This window comes from Rhea americana, unplaced genomic scaffold (genome assembly GCF_003343005.1).
Source record: "Rhea americana isolate MKP2758 unplaced genomic scaffold, rheAme1 scaffold_26, whole genome shotgun sequence".
In the NCBI taxonomy this organism is placed as follows: domain Eukaryota; kingdom Metazoa; phylum Chordata; class Aves; order Rheiformes; family Rheidae; genus Rhea; species Rhea americana.
In genome coordinates this window covers 3,740,825-3,756,425 of record NW_028186379.1, presented here as the reverse complement: position 1 = coordinate 3,756,425, position 15,601 = coordinate 3,740,825, and the positions used below count along the sequence as shown (strand labels likewise).

General features: G+C 40.7%; 1 protein-coding gene across 2 annotated transcripts in view; it reads right to left on the bottom strand.

The window, feature by feature from the left end:
• Positions 1–957: 957 nt before the first annotated feature.
• COLQ (collagen like tail subunit of asymmetric acetylcholinesterase) overlaps positions 958–15,601 on the bottom strand; it is a 46,817-nt gene continuing 32,173 nt past the window's right edge. For both annotated transcript variants that reach the window (XM_085307526.1, XM_085307525.1), the window contains 6 exons: positions 12,555–12,651; positions 10,652–10,791; positions 7,611–7,730; positions 6,669–6,789; positions 4,770–4,872; positions 958–2,739 (listed from right to left, as the gene is read on the bottom strand). In XM_085307526.1, coding sequence (XP_085163652.1) covers positions 2,670–2,739; positions 4,770–4,872; positions 6,669–6,789; positions 7,611–7,730; positions 10,652–10,791; positions 12,555–12,651 — 651 coding nt within the window. In that variant the 3' untranslated portion in view covers positions 958–2,669. The remainder of the gene's footprint in view (positions 2,740–4,769; positions 4,873–6,668; positions 6,790–7,610; positions 7,731–10,651; positions 10,792–12,554; positions 12,652–15,601) is intronic.

Here is a 15,601-nt window from a genome sequence, read left to right as displayed (position 1 = left end):
TATCTTCCCAGATGTCTTTCTCATGCTTTGTTAGCTGAGGGGAACAACACAGTAACAAGAGTAAATGTCTTATATCTCTTCTGTTTTATAGCTTGCCTTCCTTTCTTTTTGTTAAGAGGCTTAAATGTTTGTGCTGTATTAATAAAGTGCATTTAAAATTCATGCTTTGTAAATGTTTCTGACCAGACTGACACACACGCTTATGAGTTTGTGTAGCACACTATAATTTTTAGAAAGTGATCACAGCCTCTTTTCATGTTTCCCAGCGTCTGTGTACCTGGCTTTGCAACTTCAATATTCTTCAAGGTGAGTCCTTTTAAAAATGATACAAAACTGACAGTGAAAGGCCACTGGGATTATCAAATTTCTTGAAGACTCCTTTCTGGAGGGCTAGAAGGAGAAATGGACCCCTTGGAGAATGCAATGAATTTGTAGGGGAAAGGGGTAGACTGAAGCACTCTCTGAGGACCATCAGGAACATGGGAGCCATAGCATTTTTCAAAGGATAGTACAGTTAGAAAAACAAGGATGCAGTCTTAGATAAACCAGAGCCCTGGGAGAGCTGTTCGGAGGAAGCCTGAAGCACAAGGCGGCAGCAGCATGCACAGGCTGCTCGAGGTGCCCCACCGGGACTCGTGGACACGGTGGCATTCCCGGGAGCCGGAGCTCCACTGCTGCTTCCCAGCGCCGGCGCCAGCCTCCTGCAGCTGCACGCGTGGCCCTTGCACGGGCCGTGCCTGTGTGCAGGTGGGGACACCTGCACACATGAGCCTTGCACGAACACAGGCAGTCAAAAGGCAGTTATTCCAGAGTACAAATTTCCAAAGCTTATGATAGATTCCTTGCCCTACCAGTTCCTTGAACATTTATTAATAGCTCTGCTTAAGAGCAAAAAAAGAGTAATAAGAAGAAAAATTGTTCCTGTCATTGCTGAGCTGGACTAGAAACATTGGTGGCTTGGCTTGGCTTTACACAGCATAAACAGGTAAGAGAGCCACGAAAAGTACCCTAGGTACGCTAACCGTGTTTTTAGCTTTTGTTTTTGAATTGGTAATTTCCAGTATCRCTTCGGACATGCAGAGTTAAAGTCTTCTATACAGAGGGTAAAAGTTATATGTATTTATTGGTTGCTTTAATGCATTATCATTATAATATAGCATCCACCTTTATTTAACCTTTATAGAAGTAACCATCTAAGTGCAGCTGTTACAGTGCTGTCACTGTTACCTATAACTCATGCATTTCAAATATTCATGTACAGCATCTATTGCAAAGCAGAAAACAGTGGCCTGTATGAAAATAACACCTCCATTTAAGGCTTTTAAACCTGAATTTCACACATCTTTGTAGCATTTTCTTCTATAATAAACTCTTTTGCACATAACATTTAATACGCTTCCCACGTGAAATTTACTTTTTAATGCGTGCTAGTAAATAAGTATATAATCACCCTGACTCCTATCAGAGCTAATATATTTGACCAAACTTTCTGAAAAACAAAAATATATGTACATTATACAGCATACAGACTGAATGAGCATCCTCAGACACACTACTCCTAGATTTGCTTTGTAGAGATAAAACCCCCAAGAATGTGCACTCAGTAATACTCTGGACAAGACAGCAGAAACAGATAGCAGTACAGAGGGAGGTCAGCACACGTGGAGCAAGGACAGAATATAACTGGATGCCTGAATGACGAAGATCAGGTGGACAAGGGGAAGAAAACAAAAAATAACAGCTTCCAGTGCAGAAACTGGGGTGAAAAATCAATGTGTACATGGTCATGTTGTGATTTCAGGTAGATAATCAGGGAAACAGCTAACCTGAAGTCCTCCTGGTATCACATAAGATACAGTCAGCCTGACAACGGTGGAAAAACAAGCGATGTTCGCATTTTGACCTCCCTTCCAGTCCGATTCCTCCAAGAAGAGAGAGCTCCTTGGCTATTTCACAGTTTATTTGCCCAGTTCAGCCTTTGTGTTCTTCGATTTTAGGCCTCCTGGGACGGTGCCACTCCTGCATGTGCACAGACACACAGAGCCAAACTTCTTAGCCCGAAGGCAAAGGTTCTTCGCCTGATTTGCTGCCCTTTAAAGCACTTTCTGAACGGCATCAGCTTGCTCTACCCATGAGGGTGTAGAGTTAGCCTCAACGGCACCGAAATCATAACTCACAAGGATACAGCACTTAAAAAGTTCACATTGTAATGAAAGAGTAAAGAGTCTCTATAAACACCGCATCCAAGATATGCATTGTGTTTATGCTGATAAGGTTTAAAAACAAAAACCCTGAAGAATTTACATTTAGGTCTAACAGTGCTAAGTCGAGGTAATGTTGTCTTTACACAATATTCCTGGCTAGTGAAATTTGGTTTCCAGTAGTTTAATGTTGCATCTATGATAGAGAGCAAGTTCCCACATATAGCCATGTGAAAGTCTTACTGGCAAACACTATTTGACATTTTTCTATTAAGACAGGATGCAGTGGTCCTACTTATCTCTGATTTGGCTTAATTTAAAAAAAGAAAAACATTTCAAAATGGCCATCAGCAGCATGACATGTTTGTTTTTTTTTCTTCTTGTCTCAGTCCTTCTTGGATAGAGAGTGAGAGTGTAGCACCTAGTGTCCCTGTTACGCGTGGGATGCTACCCACCCCTGCGCTCCCCTCATGTGAAATATCGACACTGTGTAGAGTCAATGTAGCAGTACGAAGTGCATCGTAATTTTCCGTAAGACCTAAAATGAAAGAGAAAAATATCAGTTCCAAAATATGCTGTAGTTCACATGGTGAATATAGCTGCTGGATGTAATACTTTGCAGGAATCAAGGCAATTCATGTAAGATGTTGCACCAGAAAGTGCCAAGTGCAGTGACATTTGGCAATCAAAACACAGGAACAATTTCCAGTAGTGCTCTACTGTGCTCCCCTTTGTCAGCAAATCCTAATTCCCATTAATGTCAATTAAAAAAGAAATCCCTGGTGAGAGGAACCTGAAGGTTGGCCAGGGTACATGGAGGAGGCCTCAACWTGAGCTCCAGGCAGCTATAAATTCTTCGGGTGATCACCAGGTTCCTGACACTGAGATTTTGGTAAGCATTTAATTCCCGTAACTTCTATGGTAAATCCACAGGGATTGTGTAACTAAATATTTGAGGATCTGAATTAAGCATTCCCCAGTAACTTCCAATAGCTTCAGTAGATGTGATTTTGCCTTCCCTTTGATTTATTTTACACACATGTGAAATAATGATAGTGCCACATGCCCACCATTGAAAGAATACTTAGTGAAATAAAAACATTAGATCGAAGTTTTACTTATAATGTGTGTGTGTATGGGGAAAATTGCAAAATAAGGAAAAACAGAGATCTTTTTTTATCTTTCCACTGACTTAAGCTGAGCTGCAGTGATTCTATGTACTGAAGACTTGACCAGAGATGTTATAAAAAAAGCAATTTTGATCAGTTTTTATTGTTACCATATGTACAAGTGAATAATGCATCTATTAGACAATCCAAAAACACGGCGCTCCTTTAAAATATGTCCTCAAATAACCCACATTCTCAGAAAATCAACACAAATTTGAAGAAAAGGTGGGTGAGATAGGAGGGGGAGATTCTGGCACTGGAAGGAGTAGAATATGGGAAAAACAGTTTTAGCAGAGTAACTGGAGAAGAGGCTGCTTTGGGACAAAACTCCTCCTCTACTGCCAGGCTCACATATTTTTCTCACTGTACTGATGAGTCACAGCTTGTCTTTTCTTTAAGCAGATAATCAGCAGGCTGCACACACAAAAATAAAGGATTTCAGTTGTTCTTCAAGACCTGATTATTTGTGGAAAATGAAATACAGAAGAATTTCTAGTTTTTGCAGGACTCATTTTTGGCATCTATCTTTGGACTTTGAAAAATAAAACCTTTTTTACAGGCACATAGCTCAACACTCTCTTGAAGACAAGATCCTTTAAAAACATTTCAGGCTGTCAGGTTTGCTAGTCTCATTTAGTCATCTCTTGCACCAGGACTGCTCCAACAGTTGCAATAGAAGGGTTAGCACCGCTCCTGACTTRCAAAGATGTCCTGTGGTTTCTTATTCTTGTCAATTAGCACATTATTCTTTCATGAATGATGAGGACTCTATACATAATTTCATTTGCAAATTAAATATTTCCTGTTAGCCAGTAACAATACCTGACAGTTAAATAGAGGTACTGCTGTTGGGGGCAAAATGTTGACCGGAGGAAGCTATTCAAACAAACGCAGAGAAGGCAACTCAACAATAAGCAGATGCTTTACAGAAAGACACTGCTAAGCACATGTATGGCTTTCCATCTGTTGTTGAGTGAATTTCCTGGTCTTTGGAAAGATTGGTATGGTTGTTTCAAAACAAAGATGCCCCTGGAGTGCCCATTAARGGTAAGGGCAAAAGGAGATTGATCTATGTTTTTTTTTCATTCAGTCATCTTTCCTATTCTTGGTATGTTATGAATGGASATTAATGTAATGTTAACATTCCCAAAATGAGGAAATCTTTGCAAATAATGGTCAAATGCATGCCCATATGATCTTCATTCATTTAGCACAACAGGAATCATGTGCATATAATGGAGAACTGACATTTAGCCCATAAGGTCAATAACACACAGAAAGAATCTGACAGTTTTTCTTCCCCTCACTCTCTTCAGTGGCCCCAGTTGAACAAGGTTTACTTGGGTAATATACTCTCTTTTAATGCTAACAGTGAGCCAAAAGATAGGTTCATACATACCCAGGGAGATATGTTTTACACGTTAAATATCCAAAATCCTTCCCATCACAATCTTCAACCCCCTCGTGTCTGTAGCCATCACCACAGTAAGCACGGCGACATTCTAGTTAAGAATACAGAAAGAAAGATCTTCTTAACACAAGTGGGGCTAGAGCATAAAATAAGGCATTGGGTAGGAGCATCCGATAAAGACCTCTGTCTTAGGAAACGCAAGACCCTCACTACAAAGAATATTCTTTCTTTAGACTTATTTGGGTGACGAAGAAAAGAAATGCTATAAATAATTACTATACATATATGTATAGTATATATTATATATATAAATAATTACTATATAATGTAGACTATACAACAACAATAATTACAATGATTACTACTACTTTAGATAATTAATACAGAAGGAAATCAAAGGAATAAAATAAAGTTAACATAAGTGATTTGTAGAGGTCACGTTTAAAAAAAAAAAAAAAAAAAAAAAAAAAAAAAACCACCACTTCAAAATCATTAAGCAGTTTGAACATCTCAGCCTGGATCTTTACCTAACATTGTGTAGTATCCAGTATATGTCTACTGCAAGTGAGTTCTCATGTACAAACAGGATTATGCAGACCTATTGCCTTTCCATCAAAAACATAAAATAAAAGCAAGCATGTAATGATTGCAAAAAAAGGTGTTTTTTCTCACTGATTCTTACTGTCTTCAGTGTGAGTGGGGCCTGAGATATTTTTTCATGGTGACTGGAGCCTAGGCTGCAGTAATTTGTGGACTGTATTTCAACAGCTGGACTTTCCTTTTGATGTCCCCAACTTTTTGATTATGACTTTGTAAGTTGAGAACAAATTCGTTTAGCAGGTCATTTATTAACCAYGCGTTCATCTTAGAAATCTCACAAAAGATTCATTAATTACACCAATGATCTGTTTATCAGAAATTGCTGCTTCTAAGAACGAGCCTACCGTACAATAAAACCCACTTTTTTTGAAAAGAGAATGACTGGCAGAGGCACACGGGTGCATAGGAGCACAACGATGACCGTGTGCTCATTGCTGAATAATTCAGTTACAGCTCTTCAGGTCAGGCTACATCAGTGTCAGAAGTTTACCTACTGCAAGGCCTCTATTCCCTTGCAGATCTGCCCAGTGCATAGGACGGGGTATGATGGGCTTCCAGACGCATAACATACAGTTATACAAGCGCTACTGATGAGCAGAACTAAAGAGCTTTCCTGCAWGAGAATCCATGAGATCATGGTTAACTGCAAATTTTTAACTGAATTATTTTCTCACTCTTGGAGCTTGAGAGGTTGCTCTATCTTACTGGATTACTTGTGGTYGGGCAAGCCTAGAGGGGGCGTTTATCTATATGGCTCGCTCTCTATGCCTGTTGAAACTGAACTGCCTTTGAAATCTCTTGTTTTCAAACACGATGTTGGCTAGAGATTCCTACAGCTTAAGGGGAAGGCTGGTGACTGACCGGTGGCATACAGTGTGTCTACACACCTCCCATTTCCTTAGAAAGCTAGGCTAAAAAATGCAGGATACATAAATGAAAAAGAAAATTTGCACCTTTCAGTGATGGCTGATACTTGTTCTGCAARGTGATAACAGTCCATTTGCTAAAACTGGTAAGAAAGTACTAACCCTCTTAGGTGCCTGCTACAGAGAGTAGAGATTGGTGCTCTCTGGGGAAGAAATGAAGTGGCAAAAGCACACTACAGCCATGGTGCCTCCCTCTCTCAGTGTCTGCACTCAGCTTGCAAATCACAAGCCGCCCCCAAGCTCTCCTGTACGGTGTGCAACGCTTGTGCGATGTACGTGGCTGGGCACCTTGTGGAAATAACTAACGTCACCTTCCACACCGTCAGAGGAAAATGAACGCTCTCAGGGAGCCATAACTTACCTATGCAGTCGTCGGTCACGACCGCGTTGCCGTCATCGCACTCTTCCCCAGCCTGCACTATGCCGTCTCCACAGGTGCCACCATCCTCTAAGGGGTAACCCACAGGGTAGAAAGGGGTGAGCTGGCCAAATAAACATACGGCAGTTAATGGGGTGGCACCGCCAGCCGCCTGGGTGACACCTGCCCAGGCGGATCCAGCCCATGCAGCTTTCCTGCAGGTGACTTATTCCCAAAACGCAAGCACTGCCACACTGAGGGGTGACCACGGCCCATCACTTGGCCACAGGCAGCTCTGGGGTGCAGAGCCAAAAGGTTTTGAAAAGTTTAGCAGCTGTTCAGAAAAGCAGTTTTGGTTTAGGTTCCTCTCCCGCATGAAGTTAAGACCCTTTTTAGGCAGTTTCTATACAGGGGAATCACATCAATGGTCTTCTGCTGCAACCAGGCTTTCTCATACTGCTATTTGGTGTTTAATAGGGGTTATGCAGAACCTGATTTAAAGCTGTCAAGGATTCTTCTGCCAATTACAGTGGGATTGGCTCAGTCCCTTGAGGCAGTTAGGAAGCATAAAGCTTTGATTTGCAGGATTTGTACTTTCTCACAGCTTGGCACCCTGATGGTTTTCGCCTTATTTTGTGTTAAATCAAAGACTCTCGTTACTACCACAATTCMCCAAACAGCCTCATTTTCTTCACTACTGGAGCACGGTTCACAGAGAGGTTAGCAAAACCTGGAACAATGATGAGTTAATGCCTCAATAATTAAGACTGCTGTGAACAAAAAAGTTACATAGGTTTTAGTACTGTTGTGACAGTACTAAAAAATGAGCTTKTTCTTCATTTGTCTGATTGATTCTGTATCATATCTTAAGTTTAGAAGTATGTTYTGTATTTAAAAATGAAACATACACTCGTAAGTTTTCTCAGATCACAGTCATATTTTCACCTGGATTGGGAGCCATCCAATGGTATCCTTGAAATACAAAGATCGTTGATCTCTTCTAAAAGCTAAGGCATTTTCAGTTTTTAACCGCTCCAATTCTTCTTGATTGTTCACCACAAAAATCTGGGGCACAGAAAAACAGGTGATTTGTAACGCTTTCTAGAAGTGTTTTGGTTTGTCATGGACTCTAGCTTTGCTGGCTGACATTTGTATCTGCAACTACATAAATAATTGCACAGAAAAATGGTTTGGCTGTTTGCAGAAGCAGAATGGTACCACAATCACAAGCTAGTCCATGTTCTGCTAGACCGTAAGAAGGTTCTTTTGAATCGTAAAAAAGAAATGAGTTTTCAAGAGATAATGGTCTTTCCTGAGGACCTAATTAAGGCTTCAATGACCTTATCTCAAAACGCACAGCCACAGGGAATGACCATGCAAATACTTGTGCATGATCATTATTGCAAAAAAATTCAGATGCTCAAATGTTTARCTACTGGAACAACTGCAAAATCCATACAGGCATAAGTGCTCTTTGTGGGCTTGCCTATAACTTTATAGGTATGTTCATGGCTATAAAATAAATACTGTATTGATCAGTGTAGYCCTCACTTATCTTTTAATACTTTGTTTAGACCTAATTGGCATTGAAAYGCATACACTTTAGTCTAAAGCAAAGTCTTCAATTAAACAGAAAATAATAGCTCAGAACAGAGAGACTTAGGACGAGCTTCTCTCTACCCAAATTTTTCTAATGTCTCAGTCATTAAAATTGACTGTAAGGGGCATTAGGAAATAATCTATTGTTTCAGCAATTTAATCAAATTAATTTTAGTAAAATTAAAACCATTTTTAAATTAAGAAAAAGTACATAGAATGTTTCTGAGCAAAATGGATTTAGTAACACACTGCCTGAGCCTGATTCCCACCAGCATTAACAGAATTACCTTTTTTAAAACAAATTACCCTGAAATTTTTACATAGCAGAATATTCCCAGAGCCCCTGACAAAGGCCAGTATCATTAAAGAAGCATTGAATAAAAATGTCTTCAGCTTAAATGAAAGAAAGCAAAGAAATAAAAAGCCAACAAAGAACCGATTCTGTAATTGCACTCAGTAGCTAAAGTCCCAGCCTCAGAGCTCTAATTTCTGTTGAAATCAATGGAAGATTTGTCTTCTCYGAAACTACAGATACTGGTCTTGGAAACCATAAAAGATCTAAAAACCAGAATGAATTATAGTGTCAGAAAAAGAGTTTTGTTTCCTAGCCTTTCTGCTCCTCTGGCAGTGCAAGGACTTTGCAAGCTGAGGAGTAGGTGGTTGCACTGGGGAGCTGCTACGGTAGGAATGAGTGGTTGAAACTGGGTGAATTCCTGTGTTTAGTGCTGGCTGCAATCCTGCTTTGGCAAAGTGGGAACTCCAGCACCCCGGGGTGGGGACATGGAGCACCTTCTCTGGGGCTTCTCCACATGCAGCCTGACAGCAGCCTCCAAGTGGTGCCAGGCAGACTACGGCGCTGCTATGTGGAGATCTAAATGGGATAAAAAGCAAYGTAAATCTCATGCTCTTGCAATTTGAGGGAGTAAAACAAAAGAGAGAGGCAAATGCGGAGTGCGGCTCAGCAAGCGCTCTGCTTTCAGAGAAGATGAGGGCAGAAATTTGTGTGGCTTCCCCACCTCTTTGTCATCCTTTTATTCCTGACAACACAAATTGCACTTGATCGTCACCAAAGGAGAGTTCATAGAAATGCCTGTGGGTTAGTTATATTTTAGGTGGTTACACCACCTTTGTCCCCATCTTTAAAGATCTAGTATTAAACAGTGCCTGACGGGGAAGAAGGTATAAGGGGTTGTAAGACCTGTACAGAATATTGCAGGCCTTACGCTTTGCCCTAAGTGTTCTCCATGCCATGAAACACATGATAGGTTTTTACAACAGTGTGCAGTGGGATGTGAGATGCACCTTTACTTCATGTGCGTTCTTCTGTCACCTTTAAGTTTTTAGAAATAACTGGGCTATTTGGAATGTAACGYGCACAGGGATGAGCAGCTAAGCTGACAAGATTTGCAGCACACGCACGCCAGTGCACGACCAGCCYGGTTTAAGGAAGAGTGCTGTGAGTACGCACTGGTTCACGCACAACAGCGGCTTTCTGAAGAAGTGGCAGAAAGGCAAGTTAACCGCGGTGCGTTGCCATTCAAAGACGAGCCATCACGCAGCACTCCTCTGGTCCGTGCGGCAGGGCTACGCACGGCGGCTTGTACACAGCAGCAGAAAGGCAGCATTTTCATTGCCGATTAAGTGCTACTGTGCAGAGAATAATAAAGCAGGGCCCAGCTGAAGGAAAAGTACAGAAACAGTATTTACAAAGCCCAAAGAAATCAGAGAGAAAAGAATTCTACATCACTTGTCAGCAGCGACTTCTCCTTTAGAGTACTTTGTCCAATCTGCTCATAAAAATGCTTTCATGAAGGCTAGGGATTGAAACTGGGCTATGTAAAGTGTATGTCTACAGAYAGGAGCTCAGAAGTCTGACTCCCACGGTTCATGGAGACTTTTTTCGTTCAAGGTAGAGGGCCTGTGTTTTGGCAGAAAGTGCTGTATATGTATATGCTATACTCTTGACCCTGATACTCAATTCTGTAATCATCGTGTTTGCAAACACAAAATATAAGTAAAAAAAGAGATGCTTCCTTCACCAGCCTACCTGAAATACATTCCAAATTGACTGAAATAATAAGATCAGATTGTGTATGAATAGTAAGGATGAGAAAAGCATCATCAGATTCAAAAAGAAATTTCTAAAAATGTGCCCCCTACTTACTGGTTTGAGATAGTAGCATTTCAACATCTCAGTTACTGGTTGGATGGCACTGGCTGGATCTCAAAGGTTTTGGGCAGACATACTTTGCCACTATTTGGAAATAATGCATTGCCCACCAGCAGACAACTTCCTTGTTAAATCCAAAATATTAGCAAACATAATATCTCCTATTACAAAAACTACGTAAGAACAGTTGTCATCCTCTCTTAGAAAATCTGCTTACCGCAGGGACTTTTGGATAACTATGTCCAAACACAGATTCCTCATATGGTTGACTATTCACATTTTGTGGGGACCTGCAGAGACATCTCCCTGGAGGCCCTGGAAGTCCTCTTTCCCCTTTTGGTCCTATTGCTAATTGTCCTAGGAAGCAAAATAACAGGTTGCCATGTGATGAAGTTACCATACAAAACATAAACACACCCTTAGTGGAAAAAAATACTGGTCAGGTGAATATGCACTTACATGGATTCTCAGAAATACACATCTTCCAGCAAATCCACTGAGAACTGAAGGAACTCATTATCAGAACCACCAATTCTAGCACTTCAGGAGAAAAGCCAGAGCTTGTATCACATTCATTTTCCTTCAGATCGCTTCTAAAATTTTTCTACCAACTTTATAGAGACTGGCTGTTTGCTTATGACCTCCAGATAAGTGTCAATATGGTTGAAGATATAGAACTCCAGGCCATGATGCATTTGTAAATTACAGCATCTATGCAGTGAGTACAGTGTAAGTAAGTGTTAGATAGTGTCAGTCTTTGTATTATGTCTGCATATGACTTATGCATATATACAGTCAGTTGAGCACTACTATTTCAGAGAGTTCTGTAAAGGAAATCCAGCAAGAAACACAGGAGTGTTACAGATAAAAAAATAAAAATRAAAAAATCTATGGCTTTTTGACTTTCAGACAGTGTCAAGGATGCAGTACTCTGCAGAATTAGAATTATGCGCCATCATGCTAATACTGCAAGCAATGATATCATTACAGCAAGGTCATTTAAAATAAGAATTTATATGTTGGCGTAAAGAGATTGACAAGACTGATACACAGACTTTCCAGGGGTGGAATAAAACCTTTAAAAAGAAATCTCAAGATCTGGCTGCCTTCCCATGGRCATGGTGAAAATTCAACCCTTTTTGAAATTTTCTAGATAATTTACTCAGGATAAAGATGTTTCATAAYGAGAGACATGAGATATATGAAGAGCAGTTGTGATGAAGCCCCCAGGACCTCAGATGTACCATTTCCACAGCACCAGGAGGAAGAGATCACTGATGTAAGCAAGGGAAGAAAAAGGGAAAGAAAAATAAAATAAAATAAAAAGATCAGCTGCAGTACGAATAGTTGGTGTCCATTTGAGACAAGAATAGTTCCCAATTGTCTTTGCTTTTATTTCTTTTCAAGACTCCTGTTATACTTCAGTAGATAGTAAGATTGGAAAAGGCTTTTCTGAAACACGGTCATTGAATACAGGTCGCATATCACCTTTCACATCTACACTCAGCTTCCCAAGAGAATGAAAGCTGCCCAGAGTTCACGTGCGCTCATAGCTTTGAAGCTGTATGGTTATCAGCAAAGAGCACAGAGACATCTACAAAATCTAGCAAAAGGAGAGAATTTTTTCCTCCCCCCTTTTCCCTCTAACTCCTGTCACTTTCCTTCTCTTTCCTGTTTCCCCCACTGTCACTGGGACTTGAGTCTCACCTGTTTTTCTTTTATGGAGCTTTTCAGGGTGAGTGTATCTTGCCTGATTAGAAATAGCAATCTGTCATTTTAAGTTAGCGTATCTGGAGAAGCAACAGACCTTTGATGATGAAGATTAAGTAGTTCCTCCAAGGCTGCCAGATAGCCTTTCATCCTCCTCATCCAACACATTCCCACAAGGAACCACATGTTTCAGTTTTATTTGAAACATCAAAAGCCATTAGGAAGGCTTCAAAGTAAGGTATAAAATCCCTTACAATGGAYAAGGTTTGAATGACCTGCCTTTTGAAGAAATTTCCTCACTCTAAGCGGAGAAGCAAAGCAAGCCCTGCTGCCTATGCAGGCAGATGTGACCAGTCAGGAGGGATTGGTGAGGAGGGACAGTGCCTAGAATTACCTGATCCCCTGCTTACCTGATCCGGAAGGTCCAGGGGGGCCTGGCTGGCCTGACGGACCAGGCCTTCCAGGTGGACCCATGATTCCCACAGGTCCAATGTCTCCCTTTTGTCCCTAGAAGAGAAGAGACACTGTTTGTTAAGCTATTAATAACGTGCAACCTCTCCCCCTCTCCAGTCAGTAGTGTCTTCCCTTTTAAGACAGCAGAAAAAATTGCCAACTGGAGCAAGTGCATAGCATGGACTCCAGAGCCATCACCCTGCAGAGAGGTGTGCTGTCCTCTTCCACACGGAGATAGAAAAGTGGGCTCCTGTTCCCCAAAATGTGAACGGTACCAGTAGATCTGCACTGTGTGGAGTCAGGGACCACCTTGCTCTGACTTCAGTCATTCAATGGYCTTTTTTTAAAGAAATCTTTTCATCCTTGGTAGTTATCTAGGAGGCAGTGCAGCTCAGAGAGAAAGGGCTGGTGGAGCTGAAATAGCGGATCCTGAAAATCATCAGTTGCTGTGTTAATACACAACACGGAAAGAAAGCAGCTTTGACTTCTAGAGCGTAGGTTGACTTTGCAGGACTGACAGAAAGCAATTAATTCATTTTTATCTCTAAAAAGAGCAATGTCAATACAGTGTCAGCCAGGGTGATGGTTCCCAGGCTTAGGATGCATTTTTTTCAGAAGCATCTAGTACTTCTGAACCTAATGCTTTGAGGCAGACACTTTATTTTCAAAAGTACTTCAGGCACCTAGACTCCTGTATCTCTTTGATATCTCCGATCCCCTCAAATATGTTAATAAGTCATTGCAAGGTAAGCTAGGGCTTGGCTTCACAAAGCTTAAGCTAGTGCGTGTTAACTGCCCAGCTGCATGTTGATGAACGATGTCCCTCTGGCCACTCAATCAGAATGCAGTAAATTATCTATGGGAAAGGAGCTTACATACAGTTGCCATGAAAGGCTAATATTCTTTAAAATCAGCTCCCCAATTAACTTCTTGGGAGCTTGTTTGTGCAGCCATCACCCTAGGCATTTGAAATCTTTATCTTGGAACTGTTCAACACCTTCCTGCTTTTGCTCCTTAACTTAATATTCTCACACATTAAAAATAACTGTATTTATTTTCTTATTCTTATATTATCTGAGGCTTTGATTTCTCAGTTTTACAAAACTGATTCAGATTTCAGAAGAGTACTATACAGCTTGAAGTTTAAATATCTAATTTGCTTTTTATGTAACAACATATATTTTTTAGCATAACAGAAATGATTTGTGCTATGTTAGCTTTCCTTAAATGCCAAAGGAGATGAATTCCTTGAGGACAGTATAATTCCAGGTCAGTGTGCACTCACATGTGAATGATGGGCTGTTACAGATCTAATTTCAGAGTAATTAAGCGTACATACACTAAAATAATTCAGTGCTACACAATATGTTGTATCCCATGAATACATTTGGATGTCACATGCACCATTTAACAGAGGAAGGTTATTTTTGCCATGGTCCATAAAGAACTAATTGAATATTTGCTTCATTTAATTCTATTAGGTTAGCTCTGTGCCATTAAAACACTCCAGGATTTATGTGAATGTCCACGATGCTGATTGCTAATTGCTTCTTACATTATGCAATGTGAGCACATAAAACTGGCAGAGCAAGGTTTGGTAGCCCCTGAAAAAGTTTGTGGGAAATCTCTTTTCCCACTGAATAAAGACCTGGCAGAGGAAATCCCATGCCACTTGGACTGAAAGCTACCTGACTTCTGTATCTCTTGTTTTGGAGGAATTATTGCTAAATGCTCTCCTGCTTAGCACAGACAGATTAAACAACGACTGAGGTTTCTATTAAATATCTTTGTCCTGTTTCTTTTCACATGCACCCATTGCATTCAGCGAAGCTTTTCCCATGGACAATATTTATATTCCTTTGCCTTTTCTTTCCAAGTAACATCATCTACTGCCCTAACCTGGTCAATGCTGAAATCCTAACTCGCTCCTTTTCATCAGTTCCTTAGGGCACTTTATCTCTCTGTGAGGGCTCTGAGGCTCTGGCCCAGAGGCYGAGCAGAGTTGAAGAAGTCAATGGGATAATCAAGTCATATCTCAAGCTGGAAGAGGAAGTAACACCTTCCCAATTTAGCTGCTTTCATCTAGGGATGTCAGCTGGATCAAGACGCAGGAAATGGCTCCATGCTGATGGAAACTATCGTCTCAGTTGAACAAACAACTACAGAAGTGCAGCACTTCAGTGCAACCACCAGACCAGCAGAGCTTTCAAATGCCATTTTCAAGTTTTTCAAGGGATTAAAAAAGAAGAAAAAAGATAGCTAGTTCACCTCTTACAGAAAGGGAAACACATTTTTCAAACAGAAATCATGCTGAAATCATTTTCAGAGCATCAGAAAGAGGTTTGTGTCCTGAGGTGTGAGCTTGGAAATTCTAATTTAGGGCCAGACCACAGTTTCTTTGTCACACTGATTGTTGCYTTAAACTATGAAGTGTCTTATGTGACCACTTTTTGATTAAGATRCTGTGTAATGAAACAAAACTTCTAAGATGAAATATGAAATCCTTTCAGAAAAGAAAGGATAAAGCATATGCCCTGTGTTGGAATTGATCTGTAGGCACTGTGTCTTCTCCATGCCTTGTGCTATAGAAGGACAATCTGTGCACATGCCTTTTGGCAGGATAGGTGAACACTGTTGGCAAAAATGTTAGAGAGCACACATCAGCTTGTAAAATCTGCTTATTCGAGGACAAAAAATATTTGCACTGGATCACCTAGCAGACTTATACTATACATACCTTCCTTATATTTGATGATTTATTATTGGTTCCCTAACATTCAATTTTTAATTTCTCCCCGTGCTGGGTGTTCTTTSAGTTCAGATGCCAGCGGGCAGATTAGAGCAACAGTGAAGCAGGTGAGTGCCTCCCTTTGCAATACTAGATGCAATCAGACTGCAGCTAAGSTGCTTTCAGCTGTGGCTATTAACCACCACATCTACAGGCTCTGGTGTACATCAAAACCAGCATCACTGTAGCCAAAGCAGGCTCCTTCACTGTCAGTCA